The sequence below is a fragment of the Oncorhynchus masou genome, chromosome 31, assembly GCF_036934945.1.
Source record: "Oncorhynchus masou masou isolate Uvic2021 chromosome 31, UVic_Omas_1.1, whole genome shotgun sequence".
NCBI lineage: Eukaryota > Metazoa > Chordata > Actinopteri > Salmoniformes > Salmonidae > Oncorhynchus > Oncorhynchus masou.
In genome coordinates this window covers 78,965,715-78,992,263 of record NC_088242.1, presented here as the reverse complement: position 1 = coordinate 78,992,263, position 26,549 = coordinate 78,965,715, and the positions used below count along the sequence as shown (strand labels likewise).

General features: G+C 41.9%; 1 protein-coding gene across 1 annotated transcript; it reads right to left on the bottom strand.

The window, feature by feature from the left end:
* Positions 1-1,513: 1,513 nt before the first annotated feature.
* Positions 1,514-26,065, bottom strand: LOC135524519 (large neutral amino acids transporter small subunit 1-like). Its single transcript, XM_064952116.1, has 10 exons — positions 24,813-26,065; positions 21,427-21,552; positions 12,898-13,003; positions 11,564-11,608; positions 10,498-10,621; positions 10,180-10,283; positions 9,786-9,882; positions 9,410-9,559; positions 4,135-4,312; positions 1,514-4,023 (listed from the first exon to the last, which is right to left on the bottom strand). The coding sequence occupies exons 1-10, from the start codon at positions 25,372-25,374 to the stop codon at positions 3,968-3,970; spliced, it is 1,548 nt and encodes a 515-aa protein (XP_064808188.1). The 5' UTR covers positions 25,375-26,065; the 3' UTR covers positions 1,514-3,967.
* Positions 26,066-26,549: the final 484 nt, after the last annotated feature.

Sequence of the window (26,549 nt, the reverse complement as noted above, 5' to 3'; positions counted from 1 at the left end):
TTCTATGGGGTTGAGATCTGGAGACTCGCTAGACCACTCCAGGACCTTGAAATGCTTCTTACGAAGCCACTCCTTTGTTGCCCGGGTGGTGTGTTTTGGGATCATTGTCATGCTGAAAGACCCAGCCACGTTTCATCTTCAATGCCCTTGCTGATGGAAGGAGGTTTTCACTCAAAATCTCACGATACATGGCCCCATTCATTCTTTCCTTTACACGGATCAGTCATCCTGGTCCCTTTGCAGAAAAACAGCCCAAAAGCATGATGTTTCCACCCCCATGCTTCACAGGAGGTATGGTGTTCTTTGGATGCAACTCAGCATTCTTTGTCCTCCAAACACGACGAGTTGAGTTTTTACCAAAAAGTTCTATTTTGGTTTCATCTGACCATATGACATTCTCCCAATCTTCTTCTGGATCATCCAAATGCTCTCTAGCAAACTTCAGACGGGCCTGGACATGTACTGGCTTAAGCAGGGGGACATGTCTGGCACTGCAGGATTTGAATCCCTGGCGGCGTAGTGTGTTACTGATGGTAGGCTTTGTTACTTTGGTCCAAGTTCTCTGCAGGTCATTCACTAGGTCCCCCCGTGTAGTTCTGGGATTTTTGCTCACTGTTCTTGTGATCATTTTGACCCCACGGGGTGAGATCTTGCGTGGAGCCCCAGATCGAGGGAGATTATCAGAGGTCTTGTATGTCTTCCATTTCCTAATAATTGCTCCCACAGTCTTCAAACCAAGCTGCTTACCTATTGCAGATTCAGTCTTCTCAGCCTGGTGCAGGTCTACAATTTTATTTCTGGTGTCCTTTGACAGCTCTTTGGTCTTAGCCATAGTGGAGTTTGGAGTATGACTGTTTGAGGTTGTGGACAGGTGTCTTTTATACTGATAACAAGTTCAAACAGGTGCCATTAATACAGGTAATGAGTGGAGGGCAGAGGAGCCTCTTAAAGAAGAAGTTACAGGTCTGTGAGAGCCAGAAATCTTGCTTGTTTGTAGGTGACCAAATACTTATTTTCCACCATAATTTGCATATAAATTCATTAAAAATCCTACAATGTGATTTTCTGAATTTTTTTTCTTCTCATTTTGTCTGTAATAGTTGAAGTGTACCTATGATGAAAATTACAGGCCTCTCTCATCTTTTTAAGTGGGAGAACTTGCACAAATGGTGGCTAACTAAATACGTTTTTGCCCCACTGTAAGTGTTTCACCTGTTGTATTTGGCACGTGACAAATACAGTTTTAAATATGATTTTAATCAATGCTATTTCCATGTCACTTTAACAAAAAAATGCAATGTGACGACATTGAATCAACGTTTTTTACCCAACTTTAAACTTAAATCCAATGACATGGTTTATATTTTTGTTGATTTGAAGTTGAAGTCACGTTAGTTGACAACTCTACAAAACTAGATGTTGAATGGATGTTTGTGCCCAGTGGGCTTGTCCAGACAAGTAGTCAATGTGAAGCACGTCCTGTAGTGTACTTAAAAATCAGTTACAAAGAGGATTGCATTGAAACATATTTTATTAACATGATAAGAACACAGGATAAAGGATACAAATAATTTGACAATACATACATGTATGGGAAAAAAACAAGATTTATTCATAAAGCACACAAATGCCCTGTAAAAAATGTGGGGACTAACAGATCCTACAATAAATAAATAAAACCTTCTACAGTACTATTTAAATTAGTTAACATCTTCTGATGGCTGGAGTGTTAGCAAGCTATTCTGCTGTTCTACATGCAATGACACATCCTCCAGGAAACCAATGGTAAGTCAGAATCATGAGCTATATGGTTACCACAGTGACCACGTGGTCTATAGAACAACACATGTCATTGGCTTTACAAAGCTTTACCGTGCCACAATGTGGAGGAACACATTCAAATAAACAGGTCTGGACAAGCTTCTGCATGATGATTTTTGTTAATATAGTACGCTGAACATTTTTTTTCAGCAAAAAAATAACAATGAATTAATAATCTTGTCAACCATTCACCTCCAGTCCTGTGTCTCCCCCGTCCCACCCTCTGAGGCATCTGTATCCAAAGACTGTGGTTTTAACCTTTGCTCTGCTATGTCCTGCCCTGCCCTGCCCGCCTACCCACTTTTTGACGGGGAAACCACACATCTCCAACAACCATGGTCCATACCTCATTAAATCTTTACCGCACAAATCTCATCATCACACTTAAATGTAGAAATCATTTTATGAAGTTGATAGTTGCTGACAGTAGTGACAATGTACAGTAGACACATGCAAGCACAGAAACAGACACACTAAAACAATGAAATCATCTTTATAGCTGTGACCCTATTCTAAGACATATACACACTCACATACACACCCACAATAGCCCATTCTAACCCAAAAGTCTGAGGTTATTAGCCAGCCACAGGTAAAAAGTAGTCACTGTGACAGTGTTCCTATTGGGGGCCTTGGCCCTGTCCTGTTTCAAAACTCTTCGACATAACAGTAGTTAATAGCAACAATACCCATGTGAATCTGATGATACCCACAAGATCATTGTGATCTAAGAACAAATGAAATCCTTGCTCGTAATGTATGTAGTCTGGATTGAGCTCAAGCAGGCAACTATTATGTTCACAAGTTTGTATTACATCAGCATAAAAAAAACATGTTATATTTGTAAGATTTACAACCAGCTATATTATATTCCTGTGATACTGTAGGTCCACTGAGGTAAGACATGGTACAGTCGGAAGGCTACTAGTGATTTAATGACAAATCTACAGACAAGCAAAAGGGTCTCTGTAATTTGTATACTCGGAATAGTTGTAAAAATAACTATAATAATTATGTCCCATGCATGGTCTATTTGTGAACCAGAAATCTCACGGGAAACGAAGACGTCCTTGGATATACAACAAAGTTAATTGACAGCATTAAAAAAAAGCTCCACTGCATCTACCTCATGAAAGTAGAAATTCATATCTACAAAGATTTAAAAAATAACAGCCAAAGCAGGGATTTACAACAAGGTGCAGTGAGCCAGTCTGATCTGCCGTAGATGGGGAGGGGTGCTATCATATAAGAATTATAACACTTACGCTCCAATCACTGTTACACGTCCATTTCCCTGTCTACCCTCAGTTTCAGCTTCTCAGGGGTCAGATGAGTTCAAGTGTGTCTGCAGTCAGGGAACTGAATAGCCTTGGCTTTATCAGAGGCACTAGTATAATAAAATTGATATTTCGCTATCCAGATACATTAAACCTTTCCCCCAAAAAAGCTGAAAACAAAAGCATACAGAAAAACAAACACCCAGACTACAACACATAATGTCTGCGTTCAACAGCCTGTAAGCTGCTGAAATAGAAGCCATGGCAACAAACAGACACGATGCCCTTCTGGGAAGCAGTTGACTCACTAACTGGGTAATGGCAGAACTACTGTGAAACAGTGAGTCAGTGAATCTGAACAACAATTCTAGCTTTGGCCTACCAGGAATTAGCACCAAGCCAGGCCACACATCACAATTGACTGAATGCACAGATTGCAACTATATGAACACAGGGATGCCAAACCTTCAGTGAAATAATAGTTTGAACGAGAGGACATTTCTCTGTAAACAGAAGTAACATAATCCTCATAAATACAACACTTGTGAGCCGTGGTTCGGTACAAAGACATTCAAAATCAACAAAATCTTGAAGACTGAAACAACGTTTGCAGTGAAAACCTGTCTGAAGGTATCCCAACAGCTACAGTATGTGCAGGGTAGAGGGGGACCGTGCTGGGCACAGCAGTCTAGCAGCATGGCTCTCCTGCACTAGAACACTAGGAGATCAGAAGGAATGATTAGACCTAAAAAACATTGATGGGGGCTGAGTGAGGGTGTAGACTGGGAGCAGGTGCCTCCAGGGGTGAGGGGGTAGATAAGTGGTCACTGGGGTTGTATGTCGAGGGGCTTCGTCGCTTTAGCTCCTCTTCAGGATTCCTGTGGTACCACCCCAATCAGCTTCTGGCAAAGTGCCGTGGAAGAGACTGGAGAGAGAAACACACCGTAAGTCACAATCACTGTATAATCAGAAACCGACTACAATCATGCAGATAGGTCCAGAGAGAGCATTGAAGCAATTCATAACGGAAACTTACAGATAAACTGAAGGAGCCATTTGGGCTTGTTTTGCCACCAAACGCCAATGTAGTAGACTGGCACTCCAGTGGCAATGATGCCAAAGCCAATGGCACACTCCACAGGTGTTTTCCAGATGGACACCACGATGAGGAACATACAAGCCAGGACAAAGCTGATAGGCAGCAGGATATTCACCTGGGGGAAACATTTAAATGTGACACTGAATAAATAAACCAGGACAGACAAACACACTGACACTACCGTTAACAAAACACACAGAGAATGACTGGATTCAAACTAAACCCATCTTGAGGGAATTAAAATAGGAAAATATTGTGAAATTGTATGACAGTAATTCACAAAGCATCTTCATCTACTAAATAGAATATTTAAAAATACAATATTTTAAAAGTAGAAGATAATACATAGCAAATGGGCCTCTCTCATCAGTCTTACTGAGGTAAATGCTTAAGGTTAAAACTCTGAGGAGGGTTAGATGTGAAATGCTGAGTGGAAAAGGGAAGGGGAGTGTTTGTGCACTTTCGTCAAACTCTGATGAGAACACTGACTCACATCCAGCTGAATCTGGACCATTGGACCAATAACTGACATTTTCAGAGGCTGCCAAATGCAGTCTGATGTTGATCCACACTAACTAAATGAGTACCAGCAAGCGGGTATACGAGAGCGAGATATTCAAAGGCAGAGAGTTGAATGGTCAATGTTGAAGAACCCCTCCAGCCCCTCCTTTATTGTGGCACAGAGCCACTGTAAGGTCATCTGTCCCAAACCCAGTCCCAACACAAACACACAGGACAGATTTATCTGTGATAGATAGAGATCTGAACTGTGCAGCGCTGGCCTCTTTCACTTCACTGCCTCTCTCAGCCACTCCCCTCATTAACACATCGCCATGTCAACCAGACAGATGGGTTCAGGCCATTATAGGTCCATTTTGGGGGCAGGCAGAGGACCCACAGTCACACAAAGGGTCTCTGTGTGTCCAACAGTCCTAGGGCGACTGTGTCAGTGCACATGCTGCTCTACCTTCTATAGCCAGCAGCTCATGCCAATGGCAGGTCACACTACGGTCTACGCCGCCAAGTAACCAGTTCAAGCTCCTTCTTTTCTTTCTTCTTCTTCTATCGTCCTCTCTCTCTCTCTCTCTCTGGGCTCTATTGGGCGACGATGACATGGACATCGATTAAGGCAGCCCCCCGCACTGCTCTGATTCGGAGGGGTTGGGTTAAATGCGGAAGAAACATTTTGGTTGAATGAATTCAGATGTGCAACTGACTAGGCATCCCCCTTCCCTTGCAATGGTAAATCTTACTGTTGGCAGTAGCGCTGTAGGTTTTGATAAATAAACAAGTTGTGGGTGTGTCGACGCTTGGCCCCTCACTGGCCAATCCATGGCTAAATATGTGGTTGCTTCAAGTAGTGTATTTACGAATATTATTCTGCTATAGCATAGTCCGTTAAATAGCCTGCCCAATATTTGCTAAATATGTTGAACATTTTTGCAGTCTACATTTTTCTAATTGAATTGCTTCAATTTGGAAATACATAGTTAAACATAGGCTAGAGCAGTGGTTCCCAAACTTATTATAGTCCCATATCCCTACAAACATTCAACGTCCAGCTGCATAGCACCAGGGTCAGCCCACTCTCAAATGTTGTTTTTGCCATCATTGTAAGCCTGCCACACACTATTTTTTATTTTACCTTTATTTTACTAGGCAAGTCAGTTAACAACAAATTCTTATTTTCAATGACGGCCTAGGAACAGTGGGTTAACTGCCTGTTCAGGGGCAGAACGGCAGATTTGTACCTTGTCAGCTCGGGGATTTGAACTTGCAACCTTTTGGTTACTAGTCCAACGCTCTAACCACTAGGCTACCCTGCCGCCCCAACTATATGATACATTTATTAAACATAAGAATGAGTGTGAGTTTGTGACACAACCCTGCTTGTGGGAAGTGACAAAGAGCTCTTATAGGACCAGGGAATAAATAATGTAATAATAATCCATAGTTTTGCTCTTTATTTAACCACCTTACATATAAAACCTTATTCGTTCATCAAACATTGTGAATAACTCACCACAAGTTAACGAGAAGGGTGTGCTTGAAAGGATGCACATAACTTTGCAATGTTGGGTTGTATTGGTGAGAGTCTCAGTCTTTTTCCACACACAGTCTGTGCCTGTATTTAGTTTTCATGTTATTAAAGGCCGATAATCCACTCTCACATAGCTATGTGATTGCAAAGGGCATCAGTGTCTTAACAGCACGATTTGCCAAGGCAGGATACTCGGAGCGCAGCCCAATCCAGAAATCTGGCAGAGGCTCTCTTGTTCAGATAATGGTAAGTGGACTGGAGGCAGGGCATCCATTTGTTTGTGTCATCCGTTTTGGGAAGTACCTGCGTAATTGCGCACCCAACTCACACAGGTGCTTCGCTGTATCACATTTGACATTGTCCATAAGCTTGAGTTCATTTCCACACAAAAAAAATCATACAATGATGGAAAGACCTGTGTGTTGTTCTTGTTAATGCAGACTTCTTAATCACAGTCTCAATTTTGTCCCGCACATTGAATATAGTTGGAGAGTCCCTGTCATCCTAGACTCAAATCATTCAGGTGAGAAAAAATATCACCCAGACAGGTCAGTCGTGTGAGAAACCTGTCATCATGCAAGCAGTCAGACAAGTGAAAATTATGGTCAATAAAGAAAACTTGAAGATCGTCTCTCAATTCAAAAAAACGTGTCAATGCTTTAACAAATTTAGCCATTTTCACTGTAGTGTCCAAAACGTCTTTCAAGCTGTCAGGCATTCCCTTGGCAGCAAGAGCCTCTTGGTGGATGCTGCAGTGTACCCAAGTGGCGTTGGGAGCAACTGCTTGCACGCACATTACCACTCCACTATGTTTCCCTGTCATGGCTTTTGTGCCATCAGTACAGATACCAACACATCTCAAAGTCCATTTGATGTCACAAAGCTGTCCAGTACTTTAAAAATATACTCTCCTGTTGTCCGGGTTTCCAGAAGAGGATGTCTTCCTTAATTGACCCCCCATAAATGTACAGACATATACCTGGAGCTGAGCCAGGCCCTTCACGTCTGTTGACTCATCCAGCTGTAATGCAGAGAACTCACTGGCTTGTATGCGAAGTAGTAATTGTTTCAAAACATCTGCCATGTCACTGATGCATTGTGAAACAGTGTTGTTTGATGAAGTCATTGTCTGTACAGTTTTTTGTGCCTTTCCCCCCAGCATTGTCCCAGCCATATCCGGGGCAGCAGGAAGAATAAAGTCCTACACAATAGCATGGGGCTTGCCTGTCCTAGCTACTCGTTAGCTCACCATATAAGAAGCTTCTAGACCCTTTTTATTAATGGTATCTGTTGCTTTTATATGTCTTACTACTCAAAAGTCGTCTTAATTCTGGCTTAATTTTCAAATTGGCATATTTCAAAATGTCTGCACAAGAGTGAAGGATTCATCGAGTTGTGAGATAGTATTTTTGCACATATAATACATTGTGGCTGAGGAAAGGCACTACTCCCAATATAAGTGAACCCCAAATCAATGTAGTTCATCATATTTGCGCCTCTTTGATGGTACAACGTCCCTGTCTGTTGTTCGGTGCTTTCCCGGATAAGGGGGCAGTAGCTCTTCGGCTGCATCAGATTCACAACAGTCAGTGTCAATGGTAGCTGGGTTATCAACAAATGTAGAATTACTGATGCTGGCATTGGATGTGCTTGTGGAAGCAGAACAATTGTGTCGTCGACAGGTGCAGTAGAGCTGGTATGTGTCGCTATGGACGCGGGCCTTACTTTTTTGAACCATTAATCTATTTTCGAGCAAACGGAATGAGCAGCAGCTACGTTTTGATACATTTGGACCGTTACTGGAATTCCCGCGAGAGAGTAACGGTTAATGTGATTGGATGTTAATTATTTGACTAGGTTACCTGTATTTGACATTGGGTTGTTATTTCGCTGAACACTAGATGGTTTCATTTTATTTTGGATAGTGAAACGAGGCTATTAAGGCGAGAAAAAAACCTCACCTAAATGTATAGCCCCGTTGGAAAATATAAATGGACTGTTTGAAAATGTGATTTTTTTCAAATTTGGCCTACCCCCGAAGGCATTGTGTGTATATAGGGACTAGACCTACTGTAAATTGCAGACATGGACAGGCAAAACGTAGTCAATAATCAGATTAAATTCACTAGTCTATTGATAAGATATGAATAATTTTATTCAAATTCTATAAAAAAATGAAAAAACAGTTTTAAATAAGCTATGTCTAAACACAGTTACAGGCACCATAATTGCTCGCAGTGGGATACAGGGGCAACTACAGTTACCATAATTGCTTGCCGTGGGATACAGGGGCAACTACAGGCACCATAATTGCTCGCCGTGGGATACAGGGGCAACTACAGTTACCATAATTGCTCGCCGTGGGATACAGGGGCAACTTAGAGATAAGGTAAGGCAATTTCAAAGAAGCTGGATAAAGATTCAGCACGAAGTTACCATATTTGCACTTCTCCAGAAATAGCAGACAAAATTGCATTGTATTCGAGCCAAGTACATACTCACCAAAAACCCATGGACGGTGAATGTTTCTAATAAATTAGTTTAAATAAAATGAAATGTAAACCAACAACAGTATTTTGAAATAGGATCGGGTCAGATGCATGATATCACAAATCGCTTATCTCGTTCCATGGCACTGTGCACATAAAGGCGGAAATGTCTTTGCGCATATCATTCGCACATCTATACAAAATACTAGGCTCCTGTTAATTGTACCGTTGCCTATGTTCAAGGCAGAAAAAAAATCTAATTGCAAATGATATGGCATTATAGGAAGATTGAATAGTTTGAAGGAGCGGGCGTGTCTTTGGTAATCGAAAGGAGTGTCGCGCTTTGAAAATGAGGTTGGATAGCCTACTCTAACAATTATCAACTGAGTTACCATTAAGACCTGTATTTTGTGGGTCTTAAAACTTCCAATTAGTGCTGCATGAAATTGTCACTTGTTTTTAAGAACATATTTCAAATATTGCCACCCCTCCCACCTCAGCGCAAGTGAGCCGATGTTAGACAAGTAAACTGCTGAACCTGGCATTAGGAGTGGAAAATTCCAGTGTGACAGTTTCTACATGACTAAATTAAAAATGAACGTGCATCAGCCGCAAACAAAGAGCCCTCTCTCTGGTGCCTGATCAGTTGAAAACAGGTTCGAGACATTACACATATTCTCACCTTAATTGGTCGTTCCAGCTCAGGTTTCTTGTAGCGCAGCCACATCATGCCGATTATCGCCATGGCAATACAGAGCCAGTTGAAGAAACTGAAGAAGTTGATGACAGAGAAGATGTCGTTGGAGAAGGCATACAGCAGCGTCATGAGGCACTGTGAGGGAAGTATGAGAGAGAGATGTGAACATAGCACACAGCAGTGACTATTGTAGACAGGCATGAAAAATTGCTAATAATGACCATAATACTGAGCCTCAATCCTCAGGCTCAATGTTTGACTACAAGTTCCAATATTATATTTTACTTTGCATATTGAATGATGAGAGCCCTCGATGGTGGAGCAGTTTTGAGAAGCACCTGGTCAGAGAGAGGTTACGTACTGTGAAGATGAGTGACGGCAGAGGGGTCAGCAGGTCGGGGTGGATCATGGACAGCAGACTGGGGAGGTGGCCTTCTCTTGAGCCCACAAAGAACAACCTGACAAAGAGAACAGGGGTTATAGTATTTATACATACACACAAACCAAAAGAGCATACATGTATATAGCTTTGGAGTTTGTGTGTGAATTAATAAGTGTAAGTCAGAGGACTATGGTGGGAGGAGCTATAGGAGGACGGGCTCATCGTAATGTCTGGAATAGAGTCAAACATGGCTTTATACGTTTTATACCGTTCCATTAATTCCATTCCAGACATTACACTGAGCCCATCCTCCTATAGCTCCTCCCACCAGACTCCACCGGTGTAAGTGTGTGTGTGTGTGTTTGTGAGATACCTGGATGATGTAAAGAGAGAGCCATTAACAGAGCCGAAACAGGACAGTCCCACAAACACAGGGATAATCCAAGCCATGGGGCCCAGGTGGTAGTTTCCAAAGTCCTGAAGGACAGAAACACAAACAATATCAGCAAACAAAGTCTGTCTAACTGTCACTGGGCTGTGTGTACTAAGACATACAGTGATGTACGTAACCTGATATTGAGTGTGTACCAGTGGAGAGACAGTTCTGTACTGTATGTACAGGCTAATCTCAACACCATAAGTCTGTCACGGGAGACTAGTACAGGCTGGTTCAGTATGGGGGAGAACTTACCACCGCCACAGCCTCAGAGCTCAGCATCTCTTCTGGACTCAGAGTGGTGAAGTAGGCCAGGTTAGTCAGTACGTACACCACAGTGACGATGGGCAAGGAGATGATGATAGCACGAGGCAGGTTCCTATGGGTGTGGGGGGGGGGGGGGGGCAGTGAGTTATAGAGTTTAACACGCCACCTCTGACATAATACTTCCTTTGTTTACCTACGTCGGAAGAAAATCTGAGGTAATTATAAACTTTGAAACGGACTGACACAGGAATCGTGTTAACATAAAACATGCATGTACCAGTAATTATTTTCAAAATGCATAGGTAGTCATTCTTGACCTATAGTATGTTACAAGGAACATGGGCTGCGGTCCAAACTCTTAAAAGACACACCCTATCCCCTCAGCATGATGACGTATCATGACGTCTGACGAGTATACACTTGCCGGGCAAGGGGCGAGGGAGGAAGGAATTATTTTTAAGTAAACCACACAATCATCCTGCACTGATTGTGTTTTCAGACACTGGTAGCTTGTGGGTGCTTTATATGCGCTACAGTCAATTATGAGTGCATGTCTACTTATATTAAATATATAATTATTAATATACGCCTACTGTATGATAGCTAGCAAATTAATTAGCTAACTAATATTAGCCTGCCTCGCTGGAACTTCTGAAGAAGGAAATTTTTTTATTTCTACAATTTCCAAAAACATATGTACTTTTTAGTAGCAAAATGTAGCAAAATGTCTAACTTATTTGCATTCGTTTTTACTTACACTTGCATGTTGACTTCTCCATTGTTGTTTTTAAGTTTTCACAGACTTTTCTTAGCAGATGTACAATCGTCGTGGTTTGAATTATGGGGAGTTTCAGGGCCCGGAGTGAAGATAATTGTACACTCGCAAAGCCGACTAAAAACGAGGGCTGCGTCTTACGCTGCAAACATCCCTTGTTTGGCTGACCAGCCAAGATGGCAACGGGGATTCCCCCAAGGGCATAAGGCGAGGGTAAGTGGACGAGGGTGTGTCTTTTAAGTGTTTGGACCGTAGCCATGGACTAGTTTGGACACTCACTTGTAAGGTTCAATCATTTCTTCTGTAACAAAGTTCAAGTAATTCCTGCAAGATGAAGAAGACATGGTTTAGATACACAGAGAGACAATCAGAACAGAACACTTTGTGTAAATATATCGTAATCATAGCTTTCATATACCATAGATGAACAAAACATAACACACAGTGGTAAAAAGACCAGACGGGAGGGGAAAGAGTGAGACTGTAACCAAGTTTCCATCCACAGTTTTTATGCAAGTAAAGTCATCATATTTAAAGAAAATATGACAGCTGTGATGGAAACAGGAAGTTTTGGAACAATTTGGTAAATGGCGGCAGATAATTTGTTCATTTGACATAGTGGGATCTTTTGTGTCTGTAAAATTAATTATGCAAGGAATGGCGGTGGAAATGCCTTTATGCGCAAATATTGATGTAAATACCACCATATCAAAGTCAACTTGAAACCTCACTGGTGTGTGTTCCTCCCACTATGACTTGGGAAACCGTGCAATTTAAAATAGGATGTGGATTAAACAAGTTATGACCTTTACAGGGTGGTGAAAGTGCACGATATGAGCTTGATGCTCCTTTCCAATAACATATCAAGGGTCTTGTTCTGGTGACATGATGATCAATGCTTGACTGCCATTTTGATAAATAAAAAATGTTCTCGCTCAAATCCATCATCAGGCTACAGGGGCGGCAGGCAGCCTAGTGGTTAGAGCATTGGGCCAGTACATGAAAGGTTGCTAGATCGAATCCCTGAGCTGACAAGGTAAAAATCTGTCGTTCTGCACCTGAACAAGGCAGTTAACCCGCTGTTCCTAGGCCGTCATTGTAAATAATAATTTGTTCTGAACTGACTTGCCTAGTTAAATAAAAAGAAATTCATCATGTAGACTGGAGCTGTGTGCCAGAGTAGGCGCATTTTCTATTTAAAACTATCGGTAGAGTTGAAAATACAAATGGAAACACATTGAACATTAGATTCAAGTTTGGTGGAAACACACCACTTGTGGGAATTTTGCACATTTCATTTATGCAGATTTTAGAATATTTGCATGCAAATGTTGCCAATTGGATGGAGGCCTAGCTAGTGAGGAGAAAGCGGGAGAGGGACGGGGAAAGAGGGAGAGGGACGGGGAAAGAGGGAGAGGTACGGGGAAAGAGGGACTGAACACCAGGCATGGGGAGGATTAGTCTGAACAGACTTTTCAATTCACTTAGTAGAGTTCTTAATTAGTCAGTCCTCCTAAGAGGGGGTTTACAATGGGATTAGAATGGAGGACAAAATGCTGGCCTAGTGTTCAATAGTTCTGGATGTCAGTCAAGTTCTAGTTCTCTGTACTTACCAGCCCCCATACGCAAACAGACCACTGTACAGGGCCAGACCAATGTTCCCAAAGTCGTAGTTTGAATTCTTGAAAGAATTTTCTGGTAAGAGGTTGACTGTGTCACCTGGAAGAAGGAGAGAAAGGGAGTTGGAAAGGTGAGTCCAAAGTTGACTGACTCATTGAACACAAAGTGGACAGAATCAGTATCCCTATGAATTGTGTCAGAGCAGGGTTCTGGAATGATACAACACTAGATAACAAATGCACCATGATCAACTTGAAACCGTTGAAATAGTGCAGGGCTAGACAAATGTACCCAGCGAAAATATCACTAATATAATTTAGAGCTTGTTCAAAAGGCTGTGAGCATCCGTGGTTTAAACTTTAATTTAGAGGTTGACCGATCAGCATGGCCGATTAGTTAGGGCCGATTTCAAGTTTTCATAACAATCGTAATCTGCATTTTTGGATGCCGATTATGGCCGATTACATTGCATTCCACGAGGAGACACACGAGTGCAGCAAGGAGCCAAAGTAAGTTGCTAGCTAGCATTAAACGTATATAAAAAACAATCAATCTTAACATAATCACTAGTTAAACTACACATAGTTGATGATATTACTAGTTTAACTAGCTTGTCCTGCGTTGCATATAATCAATGTGGTGCCTGTTAATTTATCATCGAATCACAGCCTACTTCGCCAAACGGGTGATGATTTAACAAGAGCATTCGCGAAAAAAAGCACAATCGTTACACCAATATGTACCTAAACATAAACATCAATGCCTTTCTTAAAATCAATACACAAGTATATATTTTTAAACCTGCATATTTAGTTAAAAGAAATTCATGTTAGCAGGCAATATTAACTAGGGAAATTGTGTCACTTCTCTTGCGTTCAATGCAAGCAGAGTCAGGGTATATGCAGCAGTTTGGGCCGCCTTGCTCATTGCGAACTGTGCGAAGACCATTTATTCCTAACAAAGACCGTTATTAATTTGCCAGAATTTTAAATAATTATGACATAACATTGAAGGTTGTGCAATGTAACAGCAATATTTAGACTTAGGGTTGCCGCCCGTTCAATTAAATATGGAACAATTCCGTATTTCACTGAAAGAATAAATGTTTTGTTTTCAAAATTATCGTTTCCGGATTTGACCATATTAATGACCAAAGGCTCGTATTTCTGTGTGTTATTATATTATAATTAAGTCTATGATTTGATATTTGATAGAGCAGTCTGACTGAGCGGTGGTAGGCAGCAGCAGGCTCGTAAGCATTCATTCAGACAGCACTTTCCTGCATTTGCCAGCAGCTCTTCGCAATGCTTGAAGCACATGACTTCAATCCTATCAACTTCCGAGATTAGGCTGGCAATACTATAGTGCCTATAAGAACATCCAATAGGTGTATGAAATACAAATGGTATAGAGAGAAATAGTCCTTTAATTCCTATAATAACTACAACCTAAAACTTCTTAACTGGGAATATTGAAGACTCATGTTAAAAGGAACCACCAGCTTTCATGTGTTCTCATGTTCTGAGCAAGGAACTTAAATGTTAGCTTTTTTTACATGGCACATATTGCACTTTTACTTTCTTCTCCAACACTGTGTTTTTGCATTATTTAAACCAAATTGATCATTATTTATTTGAGAATAAATGGATTTTTACGTATTATGTTAAGTTAAATAAAGTGTTCATTCGGTATTGTTGTAATTCTCATTATTACAAATATAAATATAAAAATTGTCTGATTAAATCGGTATCGGCTTTTTTTTGTCCTCCAATAATCGGTATCGGTCGACCTCTACTTTAATCCCCTACCATCAATAGTAATGGGGATTTCACTGATTCCACAACTCAGGGGCTACCTGTTTAAAAAAATAAAAACAAGGCAAATGTGAAGCGTATGCCTGAGGGAACACACCAGGGATGGACATTCCAACAGTACCAGCTGGCCCAAAGAGCCAGACATTCTCTGAACAAACAATTCCCAGAGTGTTGTTTCAGACAGGGGCCCATGATTAAACAGGATAAACACTGGGCCGTGAGAACCCCCATGTCCCTCTTCATGTAGGACCATGACCTTCCACCTTTATTGTCTCCCAACTCTGAGCCTAAAGCCTGCATGACGTTCCAACATGGTAAGGGTCTTCCCAAAGTTCTGCAACATCAGCTAGTCCACTGAAACTCTTATGACACAAATATATTGGTTGCGCGCCCTCCACTTCTTACCAGCATGAGTCAAGGTGCAAACAAAGAATGTAATCATAATTGAAAAGGAAAATGCTCAACGCTCGCTCAGCATTAAGAATTCATTGTTTTATATAAGCAAGGTTAAAATAAACTCTTCGGCCTTCAATGGCCTTCAGCAGAGTAATCAGAACAAGGGAATGGACAAGTTCATAAAGGGCATGGGGAAGACAATTCGGAAGAAAACGCTATTCAGCTGGTGGGGCAAATGAAAGAGAGTGTGGTAGACTATACAGGTTGGTCCTCAGGGTGAGGGGTACTGTGGTCAATGTCTCCATCTGTTTTGTGGACGTGTACATCCAGGAAGTCCAGACCTCTCTCGTCATGTTCCATAGTGAAATGCAGGTGTCCCGAGTTGCAGGTTAGCGAAGTTTGGTACAATCCTTATGCCCATGGCATCTCTCCACTGCAGGAAGTAGGCATCGTCAAGGATGGCACCAAACTTCACAATTGAGTTTGTTGTCCGTAGCTTATGCCTGCCTGCCCATACCCCCACCATGGGGCACTCTGTTCACAACGTTGACGTCAGCAAACCACTCGCCACACGACGCTATACATGCCAACTGCCTGGTACAGTTGAAACTGCGATTCATATGTGAAGAGCACAGTTCTCCAGGGAGCCAGTGGCCATCGAAGATGAGCATTTTCCCACTGAAGTCGTTTATGATGCAGAACTGCAGTCAGGTCAGGTCCCTGGATCCTGACAGTTTGTGTAGAACTTCTTTGGTTGTGCAAACCCACAGTTTCGGACGATCCCAAAGGTGAAGAAGCTGGATGTGGTCTTGGGCTGGTGTGGTTACGCGTGGTCTGCGGTTGTGAATCCGTTTGGACGTACTGACAAATGGTTTTTCACTATTTACACCCATCTTTATCACTAGAAAAGGTACATCTACAAACCCCACTCAGATAAGGCTAACCTTGGAATCATTTTTGTTTTCTTTGTCAAGAGAGATACTGGCTTGGCCCACAGCACTAGGTTCTCCTAGTTTGGAGTCAGCTGTATTATTTGGTCAAGATAAAACAGTGGCCTAGCAGTTTAAAACTTCTTAATACAATATCAGTGGATAGATAACAGCAACTTTTTATTGGTCACATACACATAAACGTCAATTCACTGTCAACTGCGTTTATTTTCAGCAAACTTCACATGTGTAAATATTTGTATGAACATAGCAAAATTCAAAAACTGTGACATAAACTGAACAAGCTCCACAGACATGTGAATAACAGAAATGGAATAATATGTCCCTGAAAAAGGGAGGGTCAAAATCAAAAGTAACAGTCAGTATCTGGTGTGGCCACCAGCTGCATTAAGTACTGCAGTGCATCTCCTCCTCAAGGACTGCACCAGATTTGCCAGTTTTTGGTGTGAGATGTTACCCCACTCTTCCACTAAGGCACCTGCAAGTTTCCAGACATTTCTGGGGGGGGAGGGCCTAGCCCCACACTCCGATTCAACAAGTCCCAGACGTGCTCAATGGGATTGAGATCCGGGCTCTTCGCTGGCCATGGCAGAACACTGACATTCCTGTCTTGCAGGAAATTACGCATAGAACGAACAGTATGGCTGGTGGCATTGTCATGCTAGAGGGTCATGTCAGGATGAGCCTTTTTGCCAGTCCTGTCTGGTCCAGCGACAGTAGGTTTGTGCCCATAGGCGATGTTGTTGCCAGTGATGTCTGGTGAGGACCTGCCTTATAACAGGCCTACAAGCCCTCAGTCCAGCCTCTCTCAGCCTATTGCGGACAGTCTGAACACTGATGGAGGGATTGTGCATTCCTGGTGTAACTTGGGCAGTTGTTGTTGCCATCCTGTACCTGTCCCACAGGTGTGATGTTTGAATGTACCGATCATGTGCAGGTGTTGCTACACGTGGACTGCCACTGCGAGGACAATCAGCTGTCCGTCCCTGTCTCCCTGTAGCGCTGTCTCAGGCATCTCACAGTACGGACGTTGCAATTTATTGCCCTGCCACATCTGCAGTCCTCATGCCTCCTTGCAGCATGCCTAAGGCTCGTTTACGCAGATGAGCAGGGATCCTGGGCATCTTTCTTTTGGTGTTTTTCAGTCAGAAGAAAGGCCTCTTTTGTTTCCTAAGTTTTCATGACTGACCTTAATTGCCTACCGTCTGTAAGCTGTTAGTGTCTTAATGACCGTTCCACAGGTGCATGTTCATTAATTGTTTATGGTTAATTGAACAAGCATGGGAAACATTGTTTAAACCCTTTACAATGAAGATCTGTGAAGTTATTTGGATTTTTACGAATTATCTTTGAAAGACAGTGTCCTAAAAAAGGGAAGTTTCTTTTTTTACTGAATTTATTTAGCAGATGTTATTGCGGGTGTAGCGAAATGCTTGTGTTCCTAACTACAACAGTGCAGTAGTATCTAACAATTCACAACAGTACACACAAATCTAAAAGTCAAATAATGGAATTAGGAAATATATAAATATTAGGACGAGCAATGTCGGAGTGGCTTGACAGGTAGGTACGATTGGCAGTTACGTGATTAGGCAGAAGGAGACGATGTGGGAATTTGAATTTGATTTAATACCTAGTCAGTTGTACAACTGAATGTATTCAACTGAAATGTGTCTTCTGCATTTAACCCAACCCCTCTGAATCAGAGAGGGTGCGGGGGGCTGCCTTAAATCGACATCCATGTCATCGGCGCCTGGTGAACAGTGGGTTGGTTATCTGCCTTGCTCAGGGACAGAACAACCTATTTTTACCTTGTCAACTCGGGGATTCGATCCTGCAATCTTTCGGTTACTGGCCCATCGCTCCTTCCCGCCAGGAAGTGGGCGTATGTGTGTTGTATTTGGGGAGGGGTTAAAGTTGGTCACAGCAGCACAATGAGCTGCTGGGTCAGGTTGTAAATAAACCATTAAGAGATCCCGTTACTATACTGACTACCGTTCCTTCAACTGAGCCAGCAGAAAGAAATGTGATGGCAAAACTATTGCAGGGCTGCCTATTTCATAAGCAGCCAAGGGGAGATGTACTGAGACAGACATGTACACATGAAAAACACACATTAAAGACACCCAGACAAGGAATGTCCCTACAGAGCCTCCCTACTGGCTCCAAAAGACAAACAAAAACACTTTTGATTGAAAAGGAACTGGACTATTGCAGTAGCCTAATCAGATTAGTTTTTAACAATCCTGTTGCCATTAACCTGCTTGAGCCTATTGCCAAATGAAGGAATGACCCAGAATCTTATACTTAATCCGTTTACCCTAGGTGACTGCCCAGTATAGACAACAGGTGGTTTAAAATGCACTGAAGTGAGCATGTCTCTCAGTCAGGAAAAGAGAAAAAGGACAAGAGGTGCGTTCATTCAACCTCTGTCATTAGATGTATCTCTCCAACCCAGTGGCGTCCCACCCAGATAAGACAAGACCAGACCAGAGTAGTCCAGCTCTGGAAGATCCCCCTCCATACCACAGCCATGAGCTGGCAGCAGGAGGACCATGATAATTTGATACATGCTATTTCACAACACTGAGTTTGTCACGGGCAATATAACTATCACACACACACATCCTGACAGACAAAGAAATACAGATATAGACACACTTAAGTAATTTAGCAGATGCTCTGACACATAGGGACTTACAACAAGTTCATTCAAGTAAAGACAACCACTACCATGATCATTGCAAGTAAAGCCTTAATCAAAAATGTCCTCTATTAGAAAGATCAGTCCGTGTAAGAATGAACAAGAAACAAATAAGTGTTTAAAGTTGCTGTTTTTTGTGAAAACTTTTTGTGAAAAGCAGACAGTAACCAATGACCATTGGGGCCTACAATAGATTTGTTTACAAATCCATTGTGAGAAAATGCCCATCGGACATAAGCCCCTCACCAACTTCCACTCCCAACCAGCACTAACATATTGACCCTGCAGACACAGACACCCATAGCTCTTCTTTATTTAAATATATTTTTCCCCCTTAGAGCCGGCCATTCATCTGTCTGTGACCACTCGCAGAGTCAGACAGGACCATGCAGATGGAGGGGGGGAGAGTGGGGCTGCTGTTGAAGACAGAAGATAGAGAGCCGGGAAACCATATTTAACTCTGAATGATTGATAGTATTAACTCTACCTAGCCGTATTATAGTGTCTGACAAAAATAGCTAAAAGTCCACCACCAATGTTACGATTGATTCAATCTAGTCTGGTGCTTTAAGCAAGAGCTCCCCCACTGGACAAGGATGTCAGTTCAACATCTAGTTTTGATTTACATTCGGTTGAGATGTCAACTAATGTGAATTCAATGCAAAATCAACAAAACATTTCACCATGCCATTGGATTTAGGTTCAAAGTTGAGTGGAAGAAAAACACAAAATGCCCTTACATTGATGAGTTTTTACAAATCCAATGAGTTTTCATCACTGATTTAACGTCATCACAATGATTTCTTTGGTTGAAATTACATGGAAACAACGTTGATTAAACCAGTTTTTGCCCAGTGCTCTGGCCTGCAAAGAAATTCTCTCTCATACACTTCACCCTTAACTTCATGTGCACCCAAATATACAACCAGGAGAGGGGAAAGAGATGTGATAACAAGGAGGCCAACAGGGAAGAACAGGACCAGCCATGGTTACACAGCAGGCCATGACTACACATATTCACCCAACAGAGGGTATCTGGCCCCTAAGGGCACAGGGTTACCTGGGAAAGGTTAGCAGTCTCAGAAACGGTTCCCTGAGCAGCATTGCAAATGTATGCACCTTCGACATTGCAGTCTTGGTACACTGAAGGAGGGGGGGCATGCCTCTGGTAAATAGGGTGGCACCTCTCTGTAAGCTGTTTAGTTAAGCTTGAATCACTCATTTGCTCCCATGCACTAACCACACACTTCTGTAAAGGAATTCTCATTTGCTAACTTACTACAGTAAAACATCAGGTTACAAAATCTCAGGCATCTCCAGGACAAAGGTTTTAAAAAGTGCAATTCCTTGCACTTCAACAGTACCTTTTATTCTAACATAATTACTTTTACATAATATTAAATCAGTCTGACTGGAAGACTTGTTTGTTTTCCTTCAAGGTGGCCCATAAGCCCAGTCTGGGCACTGAATCAGTCCACACTGATCTCTCAATCAGTACTGACTGGCCCTCAGCACTCCTTCCTCCCACAGGACAATGGAGTAGTGTTTTACTGTTGGAACATGATAACGTTGTTTTTTATGCCTCTCATTTGGGCTGAACATCTTAATTGGACCAAAACACTAGTGGATTGAATGGTGATGTCTGTTGGACTTATATCACTTAAAAGTTAATGATCATAATCTTTCCTTAGGACCCCAGTTGGGACCCTTGAGTTGGGAACAGGATGGGTATAATATTGATTATTTGTTTGCCATTTCTTTTATCCATTCTGTTCTTACATTGTGCAACATGAGGTGTGTTTCCTGGTTCTGTGATAGCAGCAGCTTCCTGTGCTCTCAAGGACTGATTCATGTTTAAGCTGCTGAGATATGAAGCTGCCTTTGTGCGTCTAGAAATTATAGGGCATATTTGACGCTGCTCATAAAAAAAGGTTACATAGCAAGTAATAAAATAATCATAGCAAGTACTTGCTATGATTATTTTGCATGCATGTCAATTGTATGTAATTTTGTTTAGTTTTTTTGTGCACATGATTCTTCAAGATAGTGTTTTATAAGCTCATATGAAACTGAAATAAAATCAATCATGATAATGCTTGATCCTGCTAGTCAACAGGAAGAAGACTTCTATTCGCCAGCGCACAGTTACCTATCAGATAGGATTAAATGCATAACAATAGAATGAATAGAACAGATGAATCATTGACTTGAATGGGGATGTTCTTTACATTCTATTTCTATACATCCAATCTGATAGCTGAAATCCGGATAGATAACTTGAGAAAAACTGGGCGCTGGGCTAAGATAGTTAGTTACTTCACTCTCTTGGGGACACCCTCCATCTATGGGGAAATACCTTATTGGCAATGAAGGCCACGCCAACTCCCTGCACTCGATCACCTGACACATCGTTATTGGGCCTGACTTATAATATATAACAATATATGCCATTTAGCAGACACTTTTATCTGAAGCAGGAATCGGACCCACTACCCTTGCATTACAAGTGCCATGCTCTACCAACTGAGCTACAAATGACCACTTCCTTTCCCGTCGCATGGCACTTTATGGCTTGTCTGTTTAGTTTTCACTGTGTACCTCCTCCTGTAAAGTGCATTATGATGAGTGTGTTAGTGATTTTGTGTGGCTGTATCTTACCTTTGCCAATCTTCACAAAACCAATAATAATGATGAGGCCCAAGGCAAAGAGCTTGGCAGCTGCAAAGGCATCCTGGACCCGCGTGGCTGCCTTCACACTGTAGCAGTTTATAGCAGTCAACAGCACTGGGGAAAGACAGAGAAAAAGACAGTGTGTGAGAGTTATGCCTTTTTATTACTGTCTACATGAATGAGCTAAAAAAAATCTTTAAAAATTCTCCCACCTTTTATAAGCTCAGTAAGCTCAATAAATCCTTCTGAAGGTACTAATTGTTCGCGTAGCATCCACTCAGCACGCACAGCGGGACCCTGAGGCTAGGGTTGGGAAATCCCAGCACCCAGCCCACATTATATATGTGATCGGGCGGCAGGTAGCCTAGCGTTTAAGAGTGTTGGGCCAGTAAACCGAAAGGTCACTGGTTCGAACCCCCAGTGCTGACTAGATGAAAAATATGTTGAGGTGCCCTTGAGCAAGGCACTTCACCCTAATTGCTCCTGTAAGTTGCTCTGTATAAGAGCATCTGCTAAATAACTAAAATGTAAATGATCAGTGCGCTGGACCGCTGTGAGGTGTGTCATGTGGCACAGAGGGTGGATTAGTTCAGAGACCCAGTAAACAGATTCTTGTTGGAATAAAATCAAGGCCCTCCCCCTGTCCCTCTGACTCCCCATTAAAAAAGATTAACTAACGAACACGTCAAAGAACCATAAATAAAATCAGCCTGGGCAACAATGGGGAACCAAACAGAACAAAGAGAGCCTGTGTGGGAGTACAGTATAGATTGGGAGGAATGGTACACACACACACACGAAAACACACTCACACTGAGAGTGAGAATGAGAGAGCAGACCTGCTGCCACTGGGATCAGAGTAAAGGGACTACCAAGGCAAAAAGGCTTCAGTCTCAGCCTCCTAAACAAATGACATGGACTGAACCTGAGGTTTCAACCCACAACCAGCCAGGGGGCCACTGTGTTAAACCTCACTACTGTGGAAATATACATTAAACTAAAGCACGGCGACCTAATAACTACTAAACACCAAATCAATCACTGGAACAATAACACAGACGGTCAGACAAACATCCTAGCCTAGCACAACTCAATGGATTAGCAAAACTGCATGGAACAGTATTGTGGATAATAGAAGCTTAGCTATCCTGACTGACCATGTCAACTCTAGAGTCTAGACCAACAACATCTTGGCTTCAACCCTATCTCTAATCTATATATGTGCCCTGGCTTGGCTGCCCCTCTATCTCAGTCTCTATCATGTGGTCACTGTTGGGGATTACACGCTCAGAAAAGGGATTAGAGACTAGCGCAGGCACTATACCATATGACGTTCACACACACATTCCTGCACCTTAATCAGGCATTCATACCAGTGGAGGCTACTGAGGGGAGAAAGGCTCATAATAATGGCTGGAATGGAGTCAACGGAGTGGTATCAACCACATGGTTTTCATGCGTTCGATTCCATTCACTCCATTCCATCCATTCTACTCCATTCCAGCCTTCATTATGAGCCGTCCTCCCCTCAGCAGCCTCCACTGATTCATACCCCCAACAGAGAAATGTATGCTACAAGAGAGATGGGTCCAAAAGGGGCAAAAGTCTGTAACAGAGAGATGGAATTGGAGAGCAGAAAGAAAAGTCTGCTTGAGATAACTAGCAATCTCCACAATGTGAGAATGTTTTTGATTTGTTGGCTAATTAATGCAGAGCTCAAACTAATCCACCCATAATCCCAACTGGCTAACTACTATCCAACACTGCACAACAGTAGTGCTGAGCGATAAGTGCTTTTTGAGGTCTGTTCGGTTTTGGTTCATTATAAAAAAAGGTGTTCTATTTCGGTTTCTATTATATGTGTTGAATGCTGTAACACAGAATGCAACAATACAACAAAGTCCCATGATGGTAGTGACTGCTCACCACTGCTTATCACTTATTAACCATCATTTATTCACATTACTTTAATCAAATATTTCAGTTGTGTATAGTGACATTTGTTTTTTTTGATGACTTTCTTATTTCATTCCAAGTCATCATCTCATCCCTATAGAGCTGCTGCATATGCGGTTTGACAAAAATCACTATTTTGTAGTACTCCAAAGTAAATAAGGCATGCTTTTATGACGGCTGAATACCAACTATTAATCACTTAGATCATGTATTTTCAGGTAGAGATACTGTACCTTGCGAAGCAACAGCTGCCCTCTATATCCCCTCACGGTCGTGCATTCTTCTGCCTCTTCCGTAGCAGGCATAAATTAAACACAGACTACAAATGCGCTAAACTATGTAGAATATTGGCCTGTTGGAAACTACAACATCATACAGTTCAGGCTGGATCTGATTTATCTCTAGAGAAACTGTGCAATGTGTGCATTGAGCTCACAGAAAAAAACGGAACACATTTCTAATAATTGAACCGATTTAGGTCAATTTATTGTTTAAAAAACGAAAAATAATCATCGTTCAGCACAACACAACAGCCATGTCTGTTACAGACTAGCTAACATCTACGTGTTGAACTTCACAGTGCCACCTGACTCACAAAAACATTTATAGAACAACTCTTACTGAATGTATAGACCTATAAGCTGTCCAAATTGGTTCGTTGGAGAATACAATATTGTTTATTTGTATACCAAAGCATATGATATCAACAAAGTGATAAAGGATAGTGTCAAAACTTAATACATCCCTTCATCATATTGATATGGAACATAGTAAGTCACATCACACGCCTTCCTTTTATTTTATTATTACTGTCGTTTATACCCCGCGCAATAAGGGTCCATGAGAATAATGTGCGCAAGATGTGTAACTGAATTAATGTTATTAGCATATTATGGGGAAACAATAATTTATTGTAGATTATGTTTTATATTTGTATTGTATTTACATTATTTTCCTTATTTTTATTATCTGGAGAAATAAAAATGTCCATGTGAGTGTGATCAGACCATATGGCGCCTGGGTAATGCTGCCAAAAAGCCGGCCTCTGCCAAACAAGGATGATGAAATAACGCGCTATTTTTTCAACAGTTTCTTTCAACTACAGTAGACCTAGCCTACAGAGTTTCCGTTTGGGTGAGTGGCGAGCGCACTGCCAAGAGAACAGTGTCGCAGTGAGTAGGCCTAGACTACGTGTTTTCAAGATTTTGGCACCATATATCAACATAGTCCAGGAAATTACAAAATGAAGTTTCATTAAAAATACTTTTATAAAACAGTGTCTGTTGGAAGATACATTTGCATACTACGAAATCCTGACGTGGCGCCATGCGTAAAGGAGGATGCAACGTGTGTAACTACCACCTGATATTGAAGCACTGAGTTTGAGAATAGTAAATTGAATCAGAATGGCTACTTACAGATGCAAAGACAGGCGATCAGCTTCGCCCCATTCTCGGGTACAGGGCAGTCAGGGAAGATTGGCTTGAGAAGGTAGGTAGCGAAGACGTACGCGACAATGTACTGCGATGACGGGCGGATGATGAGCAACTCGATCCACAGTTTCAGGAAAGCCGGCAGGGAACCATACACTTCAAGGATGTAAGCATAGTCACCACCTGATTTGGAAATAGTGGTGCCCAGCTCAGCATAACACAGTGCACCTATGGTTGAGAACACCCCACACACTGCCCAAACGACAAGGGACAGTCCGACGGACCCGGCTTCCTTCACCACACCAGTCGGGGTCACAAAGATACCCGAGCCGATGATGGTACCCACTATGATAGCTACGCCATTCACCAGGGTAATGGTTCTTTCTAGGACAACCTTCTCTTCCCCGGGTACCTTATCCGGGCTTCCCATCCGGCTCGAGTTTCCATTCTCTCCTCCGACCGGAGAGAGCATCTTCTCCGTAACCTCCTTGTCTTCCACATCCCGTTCGGCTGACGAATTCGAATATCTTTTCTTTATACTTGACATTGCTCGCTCCTGTGGGGACACGGCTTTTTGCTTGGTGTCCGTGTCTCTCCCTTTTTTCTTTCTTCTAAAATTGAATGTTTATGATCCTGTCTGTCGCTCCTGAAGTGCAAAGACACGATGCTGACACAGAAACACGTGTTCTGTGCTGTGTCAACGGAACTCTGTGTATAAAGGATTTTAGTATAAAGCTTCATGGTCTGTCTAGGACAGCCTCTTCCATTTCTCCTTTCATGACAGCGTCACAAATCCACCCCACATACTGCTCAATGCGAGACCAAAGCTTTTGCGCCCTCTACTGATGCTTTGGCCTCAAAGGATGTCTGATAGGGCCAAACTGCCAGACTAGCTGAACTGGTTTTATTGGTACTTTCAATGCATTAGTGAATTGTAATACTAGAAAGGGCATTGTGGCGAAGAAACAGTATGCGCCTCTTTCTCCACAAATGCGCTCAGTATCTCCCGCCAATCCGTGTGAATTAATTATTCCATGGTGTGAATTGTTTGCCCTTTGTTTATTAATGCTTATCCAATATACCGTTAATCCATGTCATTTCCAGTAATTTCCCATAGTTCACATTATTACATTCATTTAGCCTACGGCTTTATTTATTTAAGTGGACACGTTATTTGGATAGCTCACAAACTGCGCTACACTTGTGTGAAAGGAGATACGGTTTATTTAATTATATTTACCAGTTTTCTGTCCATTTCTTATTTGTCTTTGGTTTGGAGTGCTTCATGTGTGCATGATAGCCTATTTATTTATTTTAACCTTTTGTAAAAAAAAATTTGTATTGCTAGGTAGGCTATTATTACTGCACTGTTGGAGTCAGAAACACAAGCATTTCGCTGCACCTGTGATAGCATCTGTAAATGTTTTTATTTTTCTGGCTTCTCAGTGCGGTAGGCCTAATGTTGTGTGAACTCGCGCCTTTGCGTGCATAGAAGTACCTCCTGAGTTTATAGCAGGGGTTCCCAAACTTTTTTGTCCCAAGACCCCATTTTGATATCTGAACATTTTCTCAACCCCAACCATGTGGAATTTAAAAAGATAATTATATTTGGGGCTATGACAGTCAATTGAAAAACATTCAAACATTATTCAAACATAATTTTAATGTGGGGCTATAACAGTCAATTGTAAATTAGTCTGACATAATGTATATTTTCTCACC